Raw genomic sequence first — 24,432 nt, 5'->3', positions numbered from 1 at the left:
TTCCCATCTAACAACCCAAAAAAGCCTCAGCTGCAGCACTTTCAAAGAGACTTTTGTATACTGTGACCACGCTAACAATTTATTCTATTAAGGTCTCATACCTGCAAGTCCCTCCAGTTTGAGAAATGGCAAAAAAATACTCTGTTAGGATTTCATGTTAGAGGATGCTGTCAGAGTTGCATCAAAGATAAACACAATCTAGGATTAAGTTGCTCTGAAATATAGTCAAGCCTCGGGAAAACAGGAGCATGGTTTGGAGAAACTCTGAACACTTATTTCTTATGCCTACAATTTATTCTGCTGAAAGCCTCTACCTCAGCCTCCACACACAAACCCCTCATCACTTAGTCCATGGTCATGTCTAGGAAAATAGGTTGTACTGGAAAACACGTTGGCTAATATGCATTAGCGGACATGATTTTAAACAGGACATTGCACCTCCCGTGGACTCAGTTTATCAGCTTTAAAACTGGCTGTAAGTGGCCCAGGCTCGCTCTCCCAGGGCTTGTTAGCTAGCTGTAGGTGACCCAGGCTCGCTCTCCCAGGGCTTGTCTTCACAAGTAGATTAACTGGCGTTAACTATAGTGGAATCAGCTATTCTGCTATAGCTGTGCTGGTCATTTTCACCAAGTAGACAAGCCCTTAGGGCTTTATCACTGGAGTACCTGATCCTAGTAGCCCTCTCGCCACTAGGAGTGACCACTTACCAATTGACATGGTTTTGAAAGGTTTTAAACAGCCTACACATGCTCAAACACTACCTATTTTCCTAGTCTAGACACGGCCTAAGCATTCCAAATGCAAATAATTTCAGCCGGTTTAAAAAATTTAAAAAAGAAAAAAATCTAAGCTTCCCCCATCTGGGGCACATACCCTGTTGCTGCTGACTATACGGGGACATGTACTACTTTAAAACATTAACTCTCTCCCCTGCCCCTTTGAGAAATATTTGGCTGTACCCCACAAAAAACCTGCACAGTCAATCTATGGGTGGAGGGATGCTCTTGTGAGTAAGGCATTGGACTGAGAATCAGGATTCCCAGCTTCTAGTACTTGCTATCTACAGCCTGTGCATGAGACCTTCTGAAAGTCACTTGTCCTCTGGATGCTGAAGCGTCCCCAGCTGGAAATTGGGGCTAGTACCTATTTATCTCACATGGTGCAAAGCAAACTAGCCTGTTCAGGTGAACACACAAAATGCTATATTGCTACTACAATTCTATAGTTTATGTGCAAAGCCAACTAAGTTCCAATCTCACCTGCACAGAACATGGGTTTCTATCGTCAGTCCTTTTGCTGCAAACAGAATCCAGTTTTCAGCCAAAAAGAGGGCTCTGCAGGGGACTTTATTCAACAAACCAGCTTTAAAAGCTATGTTAATAATGAATCAAGCTTCAAATTGTACCCCCTTCCCTCCCCCCCAAAAAAGAGAAAATCCATAGTTGTGGTTAGAAGTCTAGCCTGGGTGTTAAACAGGCAGGCCAGGACTGACAGGCACATGAGATCTGAAACAGAAGACGATCTTCCATATTGTTTGGGGCGACATAATGAGGTATAACACCTCTACTCCCATATTTACCCAAAAGCCTTTCAGAGCTGTCCTTTTCTATAGCATCGATGACTCCTTACGTCTGACTTGGGGGCCCAGGGATGAGTCAAAGGGGTGGTAAAGCATGGCTACCCAAGACCGTGAACTCACCTGCAACACTGTATTGCTTATGCGCACATAAGCCAAGCCACAGTGACATGCATTGATTTGGGATTGAAACATTGTGGCCCATCGCTATAGCAATTAGACAGGTGCCTCAGACTCCTGGCAAAGCCCTTAACGTCACTGTATTTGGGCACAGTGACTATTATGGCTTCATCACGTAAGTTTGCGATGAGGGCTAGATAGTCACAGCCCACACTTAGCTGCACAAGGGAGCAAAGCCCCACTCGACCCCAGGTCAGAGACTGGCTGCAACGGCTACTCCCTCATCACTCCCCACTGAGAGCAGGTAGAGTGGAGTCGCGGCTCCATCTCCCTCTACTAGCCAGGCAGGCACACGATGGGGAGCAAACTGCTCCAGACGAAGGGGCGAAGTGACCTGTTCCTTTCTCAGGGAGCAGGGGAGGAATTGTGACTCAGAACCACAGCTGGCTCCCCGACTTCTCCTTAGGTGTGGCTACTCCCCAGGTCCTTACTCAGGGCTGTTTGTAAAATTACAGCCTAGCCCTGAATGACTGGAAACTCCTCCAGATTATTAGAGCAAGGATAGGTCTACATAGCAAAACACACCCGCAGCAGAGAGCCTCAGAGCCTGGTTCAACTGACTCGGGTTCACTCTGCAAGGCTATAAACAGCAGCACAGACTGGAGCCCTGGCAAGGAGGGAGGGTCTCAGAGCCCAGGCTCCAGCCCAAGCATCTACACTGCTATTTTTTGCTCTGCAGCTCAAACCCAAATCACTTGACCAAGGCTCAAGCTCGTAAATGCAGAGGGTTTTTTTTTTTTTTCTGCGTAGACGTATCATGAGCCACTGAGGTAACATGCTGTGGATGAGGGCTTGTCTACACAGGGAAAATGGCCAGCATAACTATACCAGTCTAAATATTCCACTGTAATTCTACTGCTGTAACACCCCCACATGGACGCTATTCCGGAATAAAAGTCTTCAGACAAGGAGTTTTACCAGAATAACCATACCTGTATAATGATACAGGTAAATTCCCTGTGTAGACAAGCTGCAATTCTCTCTTCTGGATCTCATTTTTTTTAGAATATGTGTTGAGTCTTTACCCCCACCATGCTGCTCCTGTTCCTCTCTAAACCTTTTGTCTCCACCTCCCACATGCCATTCCATGCCTCATTTTGTTCCACCCACAATGCTCCAGAGAGCTGCCCTTATCTCTTGAAGTCAGTGACCTCCATTACTCCTCCAGATTCAACAAACCTGATCTCCACTCCAACATGGCCTGCACCTCCCTATTTGAACTGCAATCTTGTGCATCAAATTTGCCTAGCCTGTAAACTCCTTAGGGTGGGGCACTTGTCAATTATATGCCTGTAAAGTCCATTTGAGAACTCAGCATTTTGGTTGTTCCCACCAAATCACATTTGATCAATCAGAGCCATGTTTGGTTTGTACATTGTGTACGTCCAAAAACTGACCAAAATAATCCTTTTCAGATTTTGTAAAATAAATCCACTCTTGGGTTGAGGCCTATGATTGTACAGCTGCATTACAAACCCTGAAAATAGGGATTTATAAATGGAAATGCTGACGGATCTTCAGCTCTAGGTATGTGAACATAATGGCTGGAATAAACGTTTCCCCATGGGGGGGGGGGTGGCACTGCATGGTGAAACCAAGCTTCAAACTCCTGCCTGTTGTCAAAATTTTTTCTGTTGGAGTGGACTTCTCATGCAGCTGGCGTGAGGCAAACAGCACCAGCTCCAACCCAGCAAGATCTTGTTTTGTAACTTACTCCGGGCTTGGGTCCATCTGGGAATGAAGTTTGCCTGTTGCCAGCACAAAACACGACCCGAGCCACACCCTGGACAGTTACAGCAGTGCCTCTCAACTTTTCCAGAATACTATACCCTTTCAGGACACTGATTTCTCTTGCATACCCCCAAGTTTCACCTCACTTAAAACTTACTTGCTTACAAAAATCAGACATAAAAATACAAGTACATCACAGCATGCTATTACAAAAAAATTGCTTTCTTTCATTTTTACCTTATAGTGAAAAATAAATTGATTGGGATATAAATATTGAACTTACATTTCAGTGTGATACTTGAACCTGTTTTTCACTTGTGAGCCTTGTCATTCTGGGAGGCTGTGAATTACAAGTTCACTGTCGCCACTTCTACTGCTTCCAGCTCCTCGTTTTAAAAAAATCTATCAATTTTTACATCGCAGCCACATACACACCATGACAACATCAACCTCATTAACATGTTTGCATGCATCAGTAAATGACATAAAAGGCATGCATGTTTCATAAAGTGCATATATGCACGTTACGGTATAATATAGTATATGGAGCAGTATAAACAAGCCATTGTCTGTATGAAATTTTAGTGACTTCGCTAGTGCTTTTTATGTAGCCTGTTGTAAAACTAGGCAAATATCTAGATGAGTTGATGGACGCAGAGGTCTTTCAGGAGGTACCCCTCGGGGTCAGTGTACCCTCGGTTGAGAACCACTGAGCTACAGGATGGTGACAAACTGCATTTACCCACTTATGATATCGAAGCACAAGAAAAGGTCAAGCTTCGACTTGCTTCTCCTCTGAACTTGGCTACGCAGCACATGGCAAAAGTTATGCTTGATCTCCTTGTGTAGTTGCAGATGCCAGTTTTAATGGCCAATGTCCAAAAGGATAATAAACAACAGTATTTCTTCTTGGCATGCCATTTGCCTAAAACCCTTTTCAATAAGCGTGTTTTAGACTAGAAAGGCTTACTGTGTTCCTGCAGCTTGGAAGAGAGACCATCCAACTGCCGTAACTTGCTAGAGAAATGAGTCTAAATGAATCTTAAGTTTGATTTATTTTGGCAGCTTGACTTCTGTTTATTATTCATTGGCTACAAAAGCTTAAGAACTCTGTGTGACTTTAATCACAAGGACTGAGTTTTAAGAAATGTGGGTTTGGTTTTTTTTAAAACTTACACACAGAGCTTAAGACATTCCCTAAATCTGCATTCCCCCCACCCCAACCCACACACACTCCACACAAAAATCCTGAATATTCGCCTTTGCCTGCTAACAATCAGGATAAAGGTTTCTGTAGAGAAAAACAGGAGACAAGAATGTTGAATGGTTCATGATAGACGAGTGTTCTACATAAGAGGCATGGGAGATATTAAAGTGATTGTGCCAAAGAAAAGCCTACAAATGATATTATTTAAAATGTCAGGCTTAAACACTTGTTGCTAACAGGCTGATGATTTTACAGGGCTCTTCAAAGCCTGCTTGTTCCAGCTAACCTGCTATACTGGTAGCCTCTAGAGGCCCTGATCAGGAATCACAGCCCCACTGTGTTTGGCACTGCACAAAACATTAAGTAAATAGATAGGCTCTACCCCAAAATGCCGAAAATCTTTTCTTAAACACAAGACACAACACGTGGGTAAAACAAATAAATGGGTGGGCACTGGGAGATCGAGAGGATGAAGTGACAGTAACCTGAGTACGTTGTTGCCTAGCCTAGCTGTACACCCAATTTAGCTGTCTACCTGCCTGGCAATTGTTGTCCAAAGCCCAGCACTTAGGCATATTTGTGATTTTAAGCATATTAGCCATCTCACTGACTTCAAAGCAACTATTCACGCACTTCAGTGTTTTGCTGGACCAAGCTTAAGGAAGGAGGGAACAAGCATTGGACAATGGCTAGGTGGCAGGAAGCAAGACTGAGGGCACAACTAGCCTATGCAAAACTGTCTTCAGTGGGTTACTCACATGCTTTAAATTACAGATGGGCTTAAGTGCTTTGCCAGATTGGGGCCTTATCCTCACCTTCCAGGCTCCCTCCCCGTTCTTAGGCTGCAGGAGGTCTTAGTGGCACCTGCATCATTTTCACCTCTCACTTCCTCTGCTCAATCTCCATATGCAATTCCCTTCCTCCCTGCATCCATTCGGTAAAGTCCTCTCTGATCTCAATTGAAATAGCTGAGTGAGGGTAAGCATCCAATGCACATCAGTCTAAGACCTTGCCAAACCCAAGAGAGCTGTGGGTATTTCTCTACACCAGATGCATCCATCTTCCTCCTTTCACAGGCTTAAACATAGCAAGATCCTACACTGTGCACATGGCTTGGGAAGAGAAGGCATTGCTAACCTTCCCCCAGCAGCAAGGGTGCTACACATTTATCTTTATCTGCAGCATTGTTTATGAAAGTACCAGACAGCTAATTAAAGTGTCCACCGCTGAGCTGGGTGCAAGCTTGACAGCAAGAATTTACTTGCATTCTTATTAACACCAGCAGCTGCCATTTTTTTCCTGCACTCCTATGGTTAAGGAAAACATATTTCCAATATTATGAGTCAAAAAAAAGAGATCTGGGAGACAGTCAAAGCCAACTGAGTTACCAAACTAGTATCTTCACCCGCCAAAAAATGGGCAAGGCTGTTCCCTGTCCAGAACAGGTCCACTTCCTTTTTCTTATTATTTAACGTTTATATTGCACTGGGACCTAGAAGCCAATTAGACTGGGCCCCATTGTGCTAGGAAATCCTCTAGGTTAAATTACGTTTTGTTTTTCTTAAAGCAATTTAACACACTAGCAACTTAAAAACAAATTCACACATCCATCTGAAAATGTTCATCTACTGTTGTAACAGTAAAACCTATCACTATAACAAAAGATTGGGAAGGAAAGATTTTTTTCCCTATAAAAGACAACCTGTTTCATCAGTTTCAATAATTTCCTTGTATCCCTTGTTGTTTGTGAAGGTCAGGAAGTTGGGGTGGGGGGGAGGATTTTAAATAAAGAAATTCAATAGTAAAACCACAAACATTGGCAGAGAGGCTTGGATGTGAAACTAATTCTAAGTAATTTTGAAATGGACTAGATTTCAAGTTGCCTGTCCTTTAATAACTCAAGCTTGCAAATGTTCTGGCTGCAGAGATGGAACAAAAAAAGAGTTAAATTATAGTCTGAAAACACAGAGGATAAATTACAGAAAGGGAGTTTGAGGGAATGGGTGAAGCAGCTCAGGCCAAAAGAACATTATAAAAAAGTCAGTGATTGTCAGACAAATTATAGCTCACATATTTAGAAGCTTTGGTAATAAACTGGACTAACTGGCAGCAAATTAGAAATGTACTCACAACATGTTAAATGCTTAGTGGAAAAGCAATGGGAACTACCCATACCGTAACCTGGGGCAGATATGAAAATGTGCAGTCACTGGAATTTAGCTTTTGAGCAAGGGCAGTGTAAGCTCCTTTCCCATGTCAGATCTGAGAAAACTCTAAAGGGGGATCTACAGCACTGGCTCGATACAAAATTCAGGCACAGCCCTAACTACATATTGTTACAACTGACCCACAGCAGCTTCTGCATACCCAGCCTCTCCCAAGGCATCAGAAATAGCTGATGTCTGGGACTCCCAAGGAAAGTGTCACCCTGCTATGGAACGTTCCACCCACAGCTGTTGTTTTTCCCCCATAAAGAGGTAATTAGCAAGTTAATTTTTGAAGTTCACGGCATTGCCTACAGATGTCACAAAAATATCACACAAGAAAGTGGAAGCCAAATGAGCCAGACTATTTAAAGGCCTTTGCATTTGTAGAAAATTCTAGGGCAAAACTTCAAAAATGCAGATGGCTTTGAACTGGGAAATGTTATACTATATGGAGAAGATGGAGCACTCCAGCCTGTAAAGCTGTTTAAATGGTTCCTTTGATGCTACATTTGATTTATTTTAATTTTAAATTCAAGCACTTATTTTCAACCATCTTACTATTTTTTTTCCTTTGGGTAATATAAAACATTTGGGGCACTCCATTTAAAAGGGAGTAAAATTCAGCATTTTTCATCTGCTTGACAAACTCTCATTAACGTGTGCAATGGCCCTGGGAAGCACAGTAGTATTATCCCCATACTACAGAAGGGGAGACTGAGACCGAGTGATTAAGTGACCTGCTTATAGCACAGAGGCTCTTAGCGTTGGACATGGGATTAGAACTCCATACTTCCTAGCTCCTGGTCCTGTGTTTCACTCTGTCTCAAGGCCTGATGTTGCACTGCGAGCACACCCTCCTGCTGTAGGCGAAGACCCACGATCGGGAGCATCTGTGCTTTCTGCAGCCCGTGTGAGAAATCTGAGACACTGTACAGACCATACCTTTCCCAGACTCTCTCTTTTCCACCAGCTGATGAGCAAAACCAAATGCTAGCCTGTTCTCAAAAGCAATGTTGTGCTCCCCCCTCCTGGACAGAAGGGGAAGATGCAGTTGGCAAATAAAAAAGAGCACCCTCACTTTGCTTGTGCTCAGCTCTTTAGTGGCCCCTCTCACTGAAATAGAAAGGATCTGAACCAGCCACCTACAAATGAAAGGCTCCAGACTCCTGCTCCCTCATTCAGCAACCAAGTTATGCAGAAGAGAGATGGGAAACGCAAAGACAAGGGTTACATTTCTGAATATTCTTCTCCCCTCCAGCAATGTACATGTCACTCCCCTTAATAAAAACAGAGGGGAGAATAAACTTCTGTATCCACAATTCTGCCCGCTCCCAACCATACGTAAATAACTTGTACCACAGTGAACTGCCTCCTTCAGGGCAGAGTGCCGCTTGGCACCTCCTCCTGGCTTTTGTTGGCTCAAATAAAACCTTTCATGTTGTTTTAGCATCACTGTTGGGGTTTATATTTCTTTGGAAAGAAGATCAAAGCCTTTCCAGGGTGTTTTTATAAACAGTGATTTACCCTCAATTCTACAAGGTATCCTCCAGGCCCACAGAAATCAGCAGTTGCTCAGGCCCTGGCAGCATCAGAACCCGTGTTACTACAACTGGCACTAAAAATAGGACACTGGGCTACCTCTCTGTGGACATGACAGACCTGAACAGCTTCTTCTGGTCACCTACGTGTTGTTATATGGTTAAGAGATGGGAGTGGCTTCTTTAAAGCCACTCTAGCATGCTGTGTACTAAACTCAAGATGGCCATCTCAGCCGCTATGAAATCATTACAACTGGGACATGGTATCTGAGGTTTAAGTGTTCTTGTTGTGGATATTTTTAATGTTTGGCTTCAAAATACAAAACGTGATTAGTGAATTGCAAACTCTCTGCCAGCCAAGTTCCTCTTTAGTAAGGAAAGCACTCTGCAAAAGTGTCCAAATGGAACAACAGTTTTTATTTGGGTCAGACCTGTCATGCTCTCAGACAGGAGGTCAGACTAGATGATCATGATGGTCCCTTCTGACCTTAAAGTCTACGAGACCGAGTCTTGCCATAAAGAGAATGTTATTTTAAAATGTTACTTATTAAATTCTTATGTTTATTTAAATGGTCCGACACTCAGAAAGGAGTCAAATGCAGAGTGTAAGCACATCATTGGACTAGAGCGTGCCACACCACCTCTGGAGAAGAAAAAAGCAAGACAGTCCCATGTGCTAGAGAAAAGTGTAGAGGAAGTGTGGCAGATATTATCCCCATTTCAGAGATGAGGAGACTGATGCAGAGAGACTAGGTAAATTGCTCAAGGCCAAAGAGTGAATTAGTGTCAGAGATGGGATTAGAACTCACGACTTCCTGACTCTCTAGCCTGTGCTCAGACACACCTCTGTCTCCCTAATCATAACATTACAGACTGGGTAAACTCACAAAGTATTAAATGCTTTCTCCAAACACACATGCAGAAGAACCTGCAATCCAGGAACGAAGCAAGTTTTTGACAGATTTATACATCCCTCCAGCAACATGCACAAACCAAGCCCGGTTCCACAGAGTAGACTGTTGTCACCTGGTTACAGCATCTGCCACACACCGTAAATTAAAAACAACACACCAGTGAAGGGAAACTCTCCTCTAGATAAGCAGCACGGAATGGTTTGCTACGGCTTGGTCTCTGGGAGTAGAGAGGAGAAGGCACAGCAGGAAAGAGATAGATTAGCAAGTAAAAAGGTTACACAGTAGCTGCCAGTTCTACACATGTATCAATTTCCAGCAAAACCCAAAAGACAAAATGAACTAAAAAATGGGTGATAAGGAATGAGAAGACACTCGGAATCACCAGACAGGGAAATTTCTGCCAGGAAAAATATAATTGTTGGAGAATTCAGATGACATATAGAACATAGGATCCAGACAGAAGGGGATAAATAGGGCTTCCTGGTCAGCATGGCTGTTGCTCCTGAAGCATGCTGCTGTTTTTTTAAAAGTTCCACTCTCTTTACAACGGCATTGATTCTCTCCATAGCTGAGCATCTGTTTTTCTTAGATGTGCCTCACTTGTTGGTAACAAATTCTTACAATACTTTGGAAAATTAAACTCTTCCTCTGTTCCATCCAAGAGGGAAAAGCTGGGCCTCTTGCCCTAAAAAAAACTTAACATTTCTGAGCATCCATATTTCCACTGAACATGCGCTAGTCAAACAAAGGCTCCCTTCAGCAAAAGAACAGACAGCCAGTGCTAAAGATCAAGATTTTCACCCACACGAACTATCAACAAGGTCATTATCTGAAATGGCCTCTCTCTCCATTCGCCTGCATCCTGAGCCACTGAGAAAGAAAGAACTATGGAGAGGCCAGGAATAGCAATTATTTCTTCTGTGTTTCCTTTCTGTCTGGGTTCTGGGGAGATGAATGCAAAATTCCATCTCTAACTGAAATGCTATTCACAACTTTCTCTCTGTAATCTGACCTGCTCAACTGCAGTACCCTTTGACCTACAAATATCTGAGGCCTGGAATTACTGACATTTCTGCAAGCTTTATACTTCTAGGTCTGCCCTTCCCAATAGTGACACAGCTTTGTTCCAGCAATCCATGTATAAAACATGTGTGCAAGCATATATACATGTACGTTGTACAGACAGAGAGGAAAGCATACATCCTTTAAAATACACACAGATCCTTGAGAGAGAATAATGCTTTCAACAATTTCTTGGTGTCAGTATTTCAAACTCTTTGAAAGGATTAAAAGCTTAGTTGCATTTCTAGATGAGTACCTGCCTTTAACATGACACCCTCTGGTTACGTTCAGTAAAATAAAGTGCTATTACCTTGAACAGCAGTAAAGTGATTCAACATGGAAACGCTCATGCCTGAATACTGCACTAAGCTACTTCAAAGGGGCTCTGCATAAACATGTCACACACATGTAAGTATTCCGTGGTTTTATTCTGATGGAATTTTAATTAGTCCCTTAACAGGCAAACTAACTAGAAGCTTCACAACAATATTTACCCTTCAAATGTGCACAGGGTACTGGCCAACGCCTGCACTGTTTCAATATGGCACAGTGACCTTCTAAGGAACTCAAGGATGTGAGACATATAAGGCAGAGATTTACATGGAGGGTGCTGGACCTCCACAGTACACATCCGCCAACAGCCTAGGAAACTCACCCAATAAGTCATCATTTCCCCTGGTAAACCCAAGCAGCCTCTTTAAGTTCTGTCCAGCGGTTCTTGCAAAGGTTTCTCTACACAGGATTCCACAGCCAGCATTTCCACTGATGCTCAGCACCGACATACTCTGCTGAGCTGTGGCCTTTTGTCACCATGTGGGAACAGCTCCTTTTATTTTGTGTCCCTCGTCAAATTCATCCTCTGGACCTGCCAAAATCCTAGGCCATGCTCTAATCATTTCTCTCCTTAACTACACTCTCCTCCTCTTCTCTGCGTTCTCCCGGTCAGCCCTCCACCCTTCAGTCTGTCCGAGAAGCTGCTGCCAAAACCATCTGTCCCACTTTTGTCACCCTGAGCACGTTTCAACCCTCTTCTCTATCTGCTGCACTGGCTTTTCCTCAGCCTCAACAACTCCCCTTCCACGTGTAATTCTGACCTCATTTCTTCTGACACACTTCTCCTGACCACTCTGCTGGCCCCCCACTTCACTCCTGACCCAGGCTGTCTTTCACATTTTCTCTTATACTAGGAATAGTCTCCAGTCTCCATCATGATATCTGTCCCTGACTCGGTAATATTTAGTGCTCAGGGAACCATACCAATGTTAAACAGTCCTCCTGGGATAGGTAAACAACCCCCATTTTCCAGATGCTAATACTGAAGCAAAGAGAGGTTAAATAATTTACTCAAACCACAGCAAGAATCAGTAGCGGAAAAAGGAGGAGAACTCAAGAAGTCCTTGGCTCCTAGCTCTGGGCTCAGTCCACAGTTCATAAGACCTACTTGTACAGGTTCTTTTATTTGTGACTATAAACTAGAAGATCAGTCTATTGGGAGTGGCAAACTGAATATGTTTTAATGGTGGTCTGTGTCCTTTCCATGCAGAACAGCTCATCTTTCATCACTTAGCACATGGGCTCAAGTGCTTTTATTTGCCTATGCAGTTATTCTTTCATCATGGTAGATTTTTGCAAGCAGGTGCACTTCAGATTGAGGCTTTCAACAGAGTCTGTCACTATGTGCGTGAGAAGGAAAGGAGCAAACCCACACAAAACTGTACTGAGGGAAAAAACTGAAAAATACATCCAAAAGGTCTTACTAGCGGGGGAAAGGCAGTCCCGTCTCCAGGTACTACTTTTTAAACATTGTTTTCTCTTCTTAATACTAAATGTAATGCTCATGGAAGGTGCTGGATTGATATGGAAGCTCCCTGTTTACCCATAAAACAGCTACAGGACATGCAGCAACATTGCTAGCTGCCTCAACGTTGAATCACATCAACGGGTAAGAAGGTAGTTCAGTCTTCATGGCTACTATATCCTGTGTCTTGCTATTAAGTTCTGGGTATTGGGGTATGGACACTTGTCAAATAGGGAATAAACTGAAACCTGCCATCTCATTTCATGGGGGCCACTCGATCAGACAGTAATGACCTGGGACATTCCAACAAGTGACCTGGTTAAAAGGCTCCATATCCTAGTACCAATCCCCTGAGCTATCCACTCCCACTTAACAGCGGGCCTGTTTTTATTTGCTTTACTCCTATACCTCTGGAATCAACTTCAAAGACTGACAACTGCAAGCATCATGTTTCTGTTTTGATTTCATTAAACTCAATTTCTCTCTTGCCCCCTTCCATAGGCTAATCAGAAGATAGTAATAACAGCTGTCCTGTAAGTGACTCTTCAATATGACTTAGTGTATTCATTCTCCGTGGTATATACAGTGTTACATATGTGTGTGCCAGATGTTAGTAGCATCTCTACAATGGGACACTAGATGGGAGAGTGCTACGAGTTACTACAGAGAATCTTTTCCCAGGTCTTGCCCACATTCTCAGGGTCTAACTGATCGCCATATTTGGGGTCGGGAAAGAATTTTCCCCCCGGGCTCAGATTGGCAGAGACCCTGGGGGGGTTTTCCATCTTCCTCTGCAGCATGGGGCACGGTCACTTGCAGGTTTAAGCAAGTGTAAATGGTGGAGTCTCTGTAACTTGAAGTCTTTAAACCCGGATTTGAGGACTTCAGTAACTCAGCCAGAGGTTTGGGGTCTATTACAGGAATGGGTGCATGAGGTTCTGTGGCCTTCAATGTGCAGGAGGTCAGACTAATGACCATGATGGTCCCCTTTGACCTTAAAGTCCACGCATCTATGAGACTTCTGCATGCCATAGCAGAGGGAGAAGAGAGCCTTGGGATTTTATGTGATATAAGACACATGTACCTGTCTGCCATCCTGTCCCACGTTTGTCTGTCCTCTCACTACTGTTCGAATATTGTCATCCAGCCTCCTTTAGGGAAAAGCAGACAGTGTCATCATAAGGAACAGATAGTTTGTGAAAACCAGTGCACCAAAAAAAAAAAAAAATTGTACCTGGCTTGGTTTGTTTTTAAATGGTGCTGACAACATAAAACTGACATTTTCATAAACACCTGATAGTCTCTCAGATATCAGCAACAACACTGAATATTGTCAAAATATGAAAATTAGTTTCAAAATCCAATTCACTTTTTGCATTTCACACCAGTTGGCCAATGGTATCAGACTGGGCAGTTTCCCTTTCTGGTTCTCCTGGACTAGAGCAGAGCTTTCAGGTAGACAAGACCTTTCTTCTAAGTAAACAAAATTTCACAACCCCCTCATTTGTTATCCTTACCTTTATAGCAAACGTAAGAATGACGACAATAAAGTCTGTGCACTACAACTATTACTGCAGCTACGACATTTGATCTCACCAACACAGAAGGTTTTGGCCACCCAGGTTATTCTGGGAGTTTTGTTTCTCTTTGCTTTAGCATTGTAACACATTTTTCAGTGCCCCACGATTCCCACCGTTGTCTTTTGTGAGGTTGAGAAACACTGCGTTAGAGCTATGTTATTTGAGTGGCATACACTATAGGAAAGAGTTGAATGTAAAATTTAATTAAATTATAAAATGTACTAGAAATATTTTCTTTTTTTAAACCTCTGCCCAACTCTTTCTTCAAAGATATTTACATTTCAAGCATAAAACTACCTAGCTTCAAATAAAATGAGTTAGAACCAGCAGCAGTGCAAAGATTGATCTTTAATGGAAATATATTAAGTCTAATGACCATATGGCCATTTCCCATCTATGTGACAATGAAAGGAAACAGAGTGCTACTTACCTTATTTTCAGTCTGATTTTGTTCACAACTTCATCAATGTTTGCCAAAGACTGCAAGATAAAAAACAATTTTTCAAAAGAAAAATGTTTTTTCAGTACATACACGCAGTTCGCAGAATCAAACCTCCCTTTGAATAACACTTGGCATTTTCTTTCATAGCACTATCCCCCTTTTATAGACAGGGAAACTGAGGCACCAAGTAATTTGGCGACTTGCTCAGGTCATGTAGAGGTCAGTGACAGAGCTTGGAACAGAAGCCAGATCTACAGACTCCAATGACTCTTCAACTCGCCCCTGCACATGCATAAACACGCTGAGTACAACTACAACTTCTCTTTGCGATTGTACGAATCCTCCCTCAGAGGAAGCAGTTAAAGGGAAAGGTGATGGTGACCTCTAGTGGATAACGCAGTCAAAGAGCAAATAGGATCAAAGTATGGTAGGGTTCAACCATACAGTACTTTGAACTTCAGCAACCTCTAGATGAATGCAATGGTCCCTGAATGCCTGAGATCCACGGATACCTGGCAATGAAGGATGCCTGACTGGTATCTGGGTGTGAGCAAACCAAGCAGAACAAGTTGAACAGAAGCAACTAAAAGGAAAAATCCTACCGCTTGCTCTGCTGCTGCAGTTGACCCAAACGCAGCAGAATCTAGGAAGTTCCAGCAAGTTTTCAGGAGCTCACCCAAGGTCTGTTATGCTGCAGAAGGGACCTCCCCATCTCAACAGACCTCCCAACCCCAAGCCAAGCCTAGTTCGTGGGTTGGAACTAGGGAAGGATTTGACCCCACTAGATCTCCATTCCTTATCCCTGAAACGATGGTTTTAAAATCTAGTCTGATTGTGACTGGACTTTCTGACGCTTCACGTTCAAAACATCCCTGGTGTGGCTAGAATCCTTGGGGCCTCCCAGTATATTGATCCAGCAGGATCTGAAATTCAGCTGCAAAAACAGACCGACCCTTGGATCATGAAACTGTTTCTTTCTAGAGACCAAAATGGAATTTTCATTATCTTTGAAGCTGCAGCTAGCACGTTGGGAGACTGTCATTCTATGTCACCAGGTCTGAGTTTAAGAAGTAATTGCCTCTGAAAGTCATAATTTTGCTGCTCTTCAGAAAGAAGCCCTGGGTATATTTTTAAACCTGTCTTCCTATGGACATGCAGGGTGATTTACACACTGAGTCACCATTAAGATTACCCCATGGCTCATGGGACAGCAGAACCCCAAGCATTTGACTTACTTGCTCAGTTGGAAAGAGAGTATTAATATACTCCACAGCATTGAAGTCTGCCCTGTCCAGTGGATCTTGGCTGGGAAACACCTAGAGAGTGGAGAAAGAAACACAAAATATCAGCTTGATCATCTGTAACTTTAAACTATATCTGTTATTTTAATAACTAAAACACAGACATGGGATTATGTTTAACAGCATGGTCCTGACAGGTCTGCATGGAGAGTAGTCAGGCCTTTATTCAATGGAGAATAAATAGTTTTTGTGACTACACCCCTGGAAGTCTTTGTGCTATTAAAATTCCTGCATTTATCAGACTGGGTAAACACAGAGGTAATATATATGCACATCCTGAGATTCAATACCAGCACAATCAATCATGTGCTACAAATTCCCAAGAGACAGAAACTATTAATTATGTATCTAAAATGATGTTCATGTTTTCATCATTGCCTGGAAATTAAAAGCTCACGCTGAGACCATGCCCTTCTCTTGGGTAGGGCCATCTGGTGAGAGATGAGATGTTTTCTTCCACAAACTTGTAATATAAAACACGATGAATTAAGAAAATGGTCAAACTAGATCCCTGGAGACCTAGATTTCACCAGGCAAACATGGAAAAGAGAGAGAGGGTCAATCTGTTAAATGATCTAGTTATCCCAGAAAAGAGCAGCAACTCTTTCTAATCTATCTTCAGAGGGTGCTCAAATGATCCAAGTAAGGATGTTAAATTATTTTTCCTCCATCATAAATATATGATGTATTACCTTCCCAGTTACCATGTCTGTTCTGTGCCATGCAGCCATCAATCCCTCCCTCCCCAGTCTAAACCACGTCCTGGACATACAGTAAATCACATCAGCCATTGTGCAGTGTCACCCATGTGCGTCATTCTAGTCATTCCAAGCTGGCGAGAGGCAGCTGCATTAGGCCAAAGAAAATCCTACACAAAACCTTCAATTCAAACTTTTTGCTAGCTTAGCACATCGAGTATCTAAATTTGATATGCTTTTTTTCAAAGGGAAAATCTAGTATCTCTGAAAGGATTGTAACTTAGAGGGCCTCACTACTGTTAATATGGTATTTATCCACCTTTCAGCTGAGGAACTTGGGGCACTCTAGAAACTGAGGCACAGGGAGATTAAATGATTTTCTCCAATATCACACAGCAAATCAGTGGCAAAATCAGGAACAGAAAAGCCAGGTGGCTTGACTCCCTGATCTTCTACTGGGCAACACTTAGAGATAGCACAACAGATCAATGGCGATGGCTAATAGTCTTGCCAAAAAACTACACAAAACTCAGTTTGTCTCAGACTCCTACTCTAGCTGGCAACTGCAGTTTGATGACTGAGTCTGTCTTGCTACCGTCTGCTGTTTCTCGTGGGCAAGCAGTGACAGTGCCCAAAGTTCTTATGAAAGATGAAGGTTGGCAATGGCTGTAAGGAGAGTCATAGATTCCGGGAGATTTAAACATGTCCATCATATTCAGGATGTGTGGAGGGGATTATGGTTGGGCACGTAACTGAGCAGACACACAGCTAAGCATATCTGACTGAGCATTTGAAGAGAAAAGCCAGTAGGACTGTAAGCTGAGTGTGAAGTTTGGCAACATTGCAGGGGCACAAATGAACTGAGCAGTGAAATCGAACTGAGTGCCCCTAAGCACTAGACCAGCAAGGTACTACAGGACAACGAGGTGGAGAGGTGATGAAAAGGCTCCACATAAAACTAAGACAATATTTATGAAAAAAGTATAGCATCTCTGGCTTGTAATAAGGGTAATGGGGGGAGAGGAGACACTAAATATCCAGGAGGTCATAATACAGTAGAGAAGGGGAAGCAGCCTGGGTCAAGCTTCCTCAACCGCTACAGAAAAGTTGCAGGAAAGATGAATATGTTACTTCACTGCGGTATTCTCTAGTGCAGCAGAATGGTGAAATCTCCCTTGCTATCCCTGACAGCCTGCCTCCTCTGCTGATTCATATCAGCCTTTACAGCTAATGGTGCCTGGTATAAAAAATCCCAGGGGAGCTAAAAATCATTATTTTATATTGATCTTTTGAAGTTTACACTGACTTTTTTTAAATCAGCAAATCAAAATTTTTATTTACAAGACACAGCATCAGAAAACCCTGTGTGGCTTGCTCACTAAGATGCAGGGATAGTGCTGGAGGAGACCACTTGAACCATCAAGCCTAACAACATTACAATTAATGCATTAGCTAATGAATCCAGCATCTTCCCCACCCCTCATCAGCCTGTTGCAGAGCTGGGACTTGAACTCAGATTTCTGAACCCCATCTTTAACCATAAGACCATCCTTTGTTCATTCCCGGTTCTGTGCCTCCTTTCATGCAATCCCCCACACCCAGCACAGTCTTGTAATTAATATTTGCTAAACCCTTTTCCCTTTGCCTCCTTCAAAACACTCCAGGAGAGTCACTTGCTTTGTGAACCTTTCTACCTCAAGGTCACTTGCTATTCTGCATACAGTCCTTGGACCATAAACTGTTCTGGATATTGCTCCTGGGGGAATTCTGCGTCACTGTGCATGCACAGAATTCATGTCCCCCACAGATTTCTTTGCTTCCCCACAGAAAAATGGCTTCTGACAGGGAAGCCAAGAAAAGCCCACAAGAGCGGTCATGAGCCCCTCCCCGGCAGTGCAGGCAGGTTGGTTCAGGCACTTGGAGCAGCAGATAGAGACATAAATCATCACTAGGACGGGGCGGGAAGGCTGAGCAGTCATGCGTGAGAGAGAGAGAGAGAGGCACTCTGTCCCGCTTGCTTGCTATTGCGGCACACTTGGCATGGAGAAGGGGGCTTTGGGTTGTTTCTGGGGAGGTAGGCATGGGGCAGAGCAGAATGTAACAACCTGCCTGCTTAGTGAATTGTTCCCATTGTCTTTGTGAATTCCCCCAGGAGTATAAAACAGATGTAAAAGTTTTAAGGCTCTTTTACATTGCCAGAGTGGTGTAAAGGAAAATATGGCTTTATAAATGCCTATGGTGCTTTAGTGATTGGAAATGGTCTAAATTTTTGGACTGAAAAAAATTCCTATCAAAATGTGCTCCATAAATTGTTTGGTATTTACCTTTCTGGAGATGGTCAGTAGCCAATATAAATTGTGAGTTTGATTTCCAAGCCCCCCTTGCTGTTTAGTTGCCTGTGATGTAACACTGAGCATATGGCTGCATATATTTGTTGACTAATAACTAGAAATAAAGGGTCAAAACTATTAGGCAAGGGGGTTTGGGGATTTCTTCCAATGCTCCCCACTCCCATTCTCCATCCATTGTATTGTAGTTTAAATAAACTGCCAAAATAATTGAAACTGGTATGATTATATTGCATTATTTTGACAAATAAAATGTGGAAAATTTTGCAGAAATTTAAAATATTGTGCGCATAATTTTTAATTTTTGGTGCAGAATATTTTTGTGCAGAATTCCACCAGGAGTAGGACATGGAACCAATCAGTAGATTGGCAAAGTCTCCCTGTTAGAACCATTTGACTATAGCTACATGTAAAAAAATATTATGGTTATAGCAAAAGTGGAGATTTACATATGCACAGTTTAACAAAAACTTTACAAACTTTGTCTAGTTCCCTAAACAATCTTTACTGGCCCAAAGCAGTGGGAAATTCTGCTTATGTTGTGATTACATTGAACAGATTTGATCCCAGACACTAGACCAAAGTCAATCTCCATATAAAACTCCCCATCTTAACTCTCCATACAGAATTTAAAATGTTTTTGTGAGGAAAAGGAAAGAAATCTCACCACCCTGAAGGAATTAAAGTTCTCACTAAGATTAACGGCCTGCTGTTTTGTGGTCTCTAGGTGGCTCTCCATCTCTAACATAGGGATTATGATACATCACAGGCAAGACCAGAAGTCTTCAACTTTAAAATTATATGCAATAAACAAATTTATTTACCTGGGATGCTAACTTTTTCCATTAGTCTCAGCTTGGCCACTGACAGTCAGTAGCACCTTTGTTTATAGCCAATTTCATTCTCATGTTCTTAGTGCTGTAGTTGATTGAATTTCCAACAGTGGAGCAAAATATTTGTTTTAAAACAACCATTTTCACTGCTTTTTATAATTTATAAGAACATTTGCCATTGGCTTTAGAGCTTTTTTTTTAAAAAAATTAAATGTGGGGCCAAATTTGAATTAATACTGTTCCTTTAACTTAGTCCTTGCAAGCACTTTAAGTTCCTTTAAAGTGTCACTAGCAGAAAAAGGCAGTAGTTGGAAACTAAAGTGAGTCAAATTCAAAAGTAAGGTGCAATTATTATTTTTTTTTTTTTTACCAGTGAGAATAACTATCCATTAAAACAACTCAGACATGGTGGATCCTCCAGATTGGCTACTGTTCTAAAAAATATGCTATAGCTCAGAGAATATTGGATGAGGTTCTTTAGTCTGTGTCATGCAGGAAATCAGACTAGGTGATTATAATGATCCCTTCTGGCCTTAGCATTTACGAATCTATGAAATGCAAAGTATTATTATTACAGCCAAATTCCAGTTTCCATTAGACCTCAGGATTAATTTAGCTGCTCTCAAGGTTCTCAGTGAAAATGGTTCAACTGTTCAGCATCAAGTTCCTCTCTTCCACCCATCCCATGAAAAGATTCCAAAGTGTCAGGGATATTGCTTTAAAAAACAAAACAAAAAAACCCATTAACCTCACAGCATAAACGACACCCACAAGAACAATGACAAAGAAATGCTGCTGCCTTCCTTATTGATAGGTGCCGTGCATCCCTGCAGCTGCATCAGTCTCCATCATCCCCTCTAGCTCATTCAAAGAAAGTCTGCAACTTAACTTGTTAACTTTAGGAGTACTTGTGGCACCTTAGAGACTAACCAATTTATTTGAGCATAAGCTTTCGTGAGCTACAGCTCACTTCATCAGATGCATATGAATATGCGATATGCATCTGATGAAGTGAGCTGTAGCTCACGAAAGCTTATGCTCTAATAAATTGGTTAGTCTCTAAGGTGCCACAAGTACTCCTTTTTGCGAATACAGACTAACACGGCTGTTACTCTGAAACTTGTTAACTTTAACACCCAAGAGGATCATCTGAGCGATGTGTTGTGAGGCAGCTCCCATTCCTTGCCTCTAGATTTTCACCTATGACAGGTTCCTGTTCAGACACCAAGGGTGAAATCCTGGCCCAAGGGAAGTCCATGTGAATTTTGCCACTGCATTTAACAGGGCCAGGATTTCACCACAGGCTGTTGTTAATTCCATTGCATCTGCTTTGGAGCACAGAGAATTTTAAGGTACATCTGAGGCTCTGGCTCTAGAAGGATCTGTGTGGGCTGCTCACTGAAAAGGGTTGTGACAGCCCTGAAGCATGCCTCTGCAAACCAATGGCCTCCTTTGAAAGGGTGGGACAGGGCGATATTTCGCCAAGATCCAAATCAGCCAGGGGGTTCTTTTGTGGTTCACTTAAGCCTATAATGGTTGATAAAAACCACACGCAGGTTGGCTCCCTCTACAGTCCAGGCCTGAAGCAACAGAGGGGAAAGGCTGAGGCATGGACAGACATTCATTTACTAGGAAAGTTAATACTACCTGAATGATGATAGATTAATCTAAGATTCCACCAGAATCTCAGCCCCCATCCAAGAGAAGAGCACCCCTGCGTCCCCCCCAGCGGAGAGCATCCCTGCCCCCCACCCCCAGCCCCTTCAGGGGAGAGCGTCCCTGCCCCCAACCCCCCCAGGGGAGAGCGTCCCCGCCCCGCCCCCCCAGCCCCTTCAGGGGAGCGCCCCCCCCAACTGCCCCAGGGGAGAGCGCCCCTGTCCCCCAGGGGAGAGCGCCCCCGCCCCTGCCCCCCACCAGCCTCCCCAGGGGAGAGCGCCCCCGCCCCTGCCCCCCACCAGCCTCCCCAGGGGAGAGCGCCCCCCCCAATTCCCCCAGGGGAGAGCGTCCCCGCCCCCGCCCCCCACCAACCCCTCCCGAGGGAAGCGCCCCCCCCAATTCCCCCAGGGGAGAGCGTCCCCGCCCCCGCCCCCCACCAACCCCTCCCGAGGGAAGCGCCCCTCTCTGCCCCCCCCCGCCCCTCTCAGCCCCGCCCCGGCCCGGCCCCGGCCCCGCCCGGCCCTCACCTGCTCTATGGCCAGCTGCACCTCAGGGGCCAGCTGCAGCACGGCCTCCAGCTCCTCCACACACTCCAGCTCGTCCTCCTCCATCCCGGCCTGCCCCGCGCCGCTTCCGGGAGCGGCGGGACGCCGGAGGACTCCGGCCAACCAGCGGCCGCCCCGCCTGCTGGCGCCCGGCTCGGGGGCGGGGCAGCCGCGGGCCTGGGGGCGGGGATGGGGTCGCGAGTGACGAGGAGCGGGAAGGGCAGTGAGGGGGATGGGGCACTAGGTGGCAGTGCAAGCGCGGGAGAGGGGGAGGGGCAGGCAGCACGGGAGGATTCACGTGGCTGGCAGCACTGGAGCGAGGGGGGGGAGGTGCAGGGGGCTGGCAGCACTGGAGGAGCAGGAGGGAGCACTGGGAGCAGGGGGCTGGCAGCACTGGAGGAGCAGGAGGGGGCACTGGGAGCAGGGGGCTGGCAGCACTGCAGTGGGGAGGGGGCAGGGGGCTGGCAGCACTGGAGGAGCAGGAGCACTGGGAGCAGTGGGTTGGCAGCACTGGAGCAGCAGAAGGGAGCAGTGGGCTGGCAGCACTGGAGGAGGGGGTGACATGCTGTGCTGGGGGCACCAGGTGGGATTTCTGGCATCCTGTGAAGGTCACAAACCAGGAAAAAGACGGACCTTTTCTTAGCAGTGCCCCTGCTTTTGGTGTTAGAATTTGGAGTGGCCGGAAAGACTCCCACAGGGGACAGGATCAAACCCTCTGAGATGTTATCATCACTTAAGCTTGAAAGGTGAAGTGAGTTGCCCCAGGTTGGGAATTACGGATAGAACTGGGAACTGAACTCCTGTCTCCCAGTTCTGTATTCAGAGCACTCTTGCTAATAAAAGACACGTATTTTCCTTATAATGAGCCTTCATTTATCAAAAGTCCATTATTCCTCCTGGTGCTAGAATGCTCAGGCTGGCCCACCACCTCACAGCACTAATGAAAATCTGTTTGTCTTGATTACATATTTCTTCACATAATTATTTCTGTCTTAAATCCTGTTTTCATGTAGCACAGAAGAGCACTTGTGAGTTGCACTCCAGCAGAGATCCCAAATCGTCTGATTCCTTGTACGGTGCCCGTTCCAGTAGGCCACACTACTGCATCCTCCTCAGAAAGGGTGAAAACACAAGCATCAGAACCAGGTTGTAAGCACTAGGATTTGAGATGGGGGAGAAAAAAAAAAATCTGACTATAAGGCTAAACCACCATGATGAGTAGCCCATGGAGTCTGCACCTCCTGTTATAATTCCCTGCTGGATGATCCTCCTCACCAGTGCAGACAAGTGCAAACTTCCCTATGGGTAAGTGGCGTTCTTTGGCCAACAAGCTCGTCTACTCGTTAGCCACGGCTCACAGACCTTTGGCTGCACTCTGGCTTTGTTTAGTTTCAGTTTTACATTGTGCCGACTCTCCCATCTTGCCAAGCTAGCACTCTCAAAACCTGTTCTTAGCAATGAAAGTCAGAAACTCAAGGGTCAGGGCCTGATCCTGAGAGCTGCTGAGCACGCTCATCTCCCACCCACTTCATTTGAACAGACTCTGCTTAGGATCTGGCTCTTAATGCTGCAAGGCTCCTAGGCCAAGAGGCTCAGTGGGAGTTAGATGCCTACATACCTTTGAGGATCTGGGCCTCGGAGCCTGACTTAGTTGTAGTTGTGACAGACCGACAACCTGTAATATCCTAAATGAATTTTATTGAATGAAGTTAAACCTTATTGAAGTAGAGTGGTTAATCCTTGTAGGGGACTATTGTATTAAAAATGCAATTGTGCATGTGTGATTGTGGTAGTGTTCTCTAGTTGGAGGGGGAGGCTAATGCACTTCCTTTGTTATCAACCCTTTGAAACCACCCCTGGAGAGGTATACATATACTAGTTCAAACTCGATTGTCTAGTTTGGACTAACAGACAAAGAAAGGCTTTTTGGATAAATAGCCTAGTTTTAAACTGGCTCAGGGCTTTCTTCCTGATCTAGCAAACGCACGAGTCTCCTGATCCATGGAGGACCCCAATCCTTGGGGGAGGGTTGGAGGGACTGGGCAGTTCTGAGCTGAAGCTGTGATGAACTTGAGACCACAAAGGAAACACTGGCTGGGGTGTCGAAGGACTGCTCCTGCCAGAGCTCATGGTAGAATGGGGTTGGGGCCTGGTAAGATTATTAGCATGGAGGTAGGTTACTTTATTGTTTTTTAACATGTTTCCTCTGTAGTGCTTTTACCTGAAGAATAAAATAGGCTTGCATAGAAAGACCCGGGTAGTAACTGACAAGTGTTGACAATGACTCTGGTCAATCTCCGAAGAGAAAGTAAGCAGGCGTGCTTGGGCAGCCTGTCACGGTCAGGAATCACACAGTGAAGGCAGGGAACAGTGCAGCACGGGAAACCCCAGTCCAAAGGGAGAGAAATACAGGTCTCCCCTCAAAAAGGCTCAGGAGCTGGAAGCCTGAGAGTGGGGCCTTTGCTGGACCACTCAGGAGAAATACAGGTGCAGGGGCCGAGAACAGTGACAGTACTTACTCCTGTGAATAGTCCCAAAGATTCACGAAACACTTATATGCATGCTTCATTTTTGCACAAGAGTAGTCCCACTGAGTCCAAGCAATTGTGTGTGTGTGTGCGCACGCGTAGCCTGCAGACCTCACACACTAAGACCTTTATCCTGCAACAAACCTATTAAGCAAACTGTACTGAGCGATTCTCAAACTGCGGGCTGTGGAACACCTGCTGGTCACATGGTTTGATTTTGCCTCTTTCCCAGCTGCTATACTGTATTAAAAGTAGATAAACCTACCTCAGACTTTCCCAGTATGACAT

At 44.4% G+C, this 24,432-nt stretch overlaps 1 protein-coding gene across 4 annotated transcripts in view; it reads right to left on the bottom strand.

Moving 5' to 3' along the window:
* VPS53 (VPS53 subunit of GARP complex) overlaps window positions 1-21,766 on the bottom strand; it is an 89,820-nt gene extending 68,054 nt beyond the window's left edge. For all 4 annotated transcript variants that reach the window (XM_073315574.2, XM_073315576.2, XM_073315575.2 and 1 more), the window contains exons 1-4: window positions 21,599-21,766; window positions 15,471-15,551; window positions 14,224-14,273; window positions 13,298-13,364 (exon numbers count right to left, since the gene is read on the bottom strand). In XM_073315574.2, the coding sequence (XP_073171675.1) occupies window positions 13,298-13,364; window positions 14,224-14,273; window positions 15,471-15,551; window positions 21,599-21,682 (282 nt within the window). In that variant the 5' untranslated portion in view covers window positions 21,683-21,766. The remainder of the gene's footprint in view (window positions 1-13,297; window positions 13,365-14,223; window positions 14,274-15,470; window positions 15,552-21,598) is intronic.
* Between the last annotated feature and the right edge of the window lie 2,666 nt (window positions 21,767-24,432).

Source organism: Lepidochelys kempii, chromosome 17 (genome assembly GCF_965140285.1).
Source record: "Lepidochelys kempii isolate rLepKem1 chromosome 17, rLepKem1.hap1, whole genome shotgun sequence".
NCBI classification, from domain to species: Eukaryota; Metazoa; Chordata; order Testudines; family Cheloniidae; genus Lepidochelys; species Lepidochelys kempii.
The sequence above is the reverse complement of the archived record's forward strand: the minus strand, read 5'-3'. Positions and strand labels throughout refer to the sequence as shown.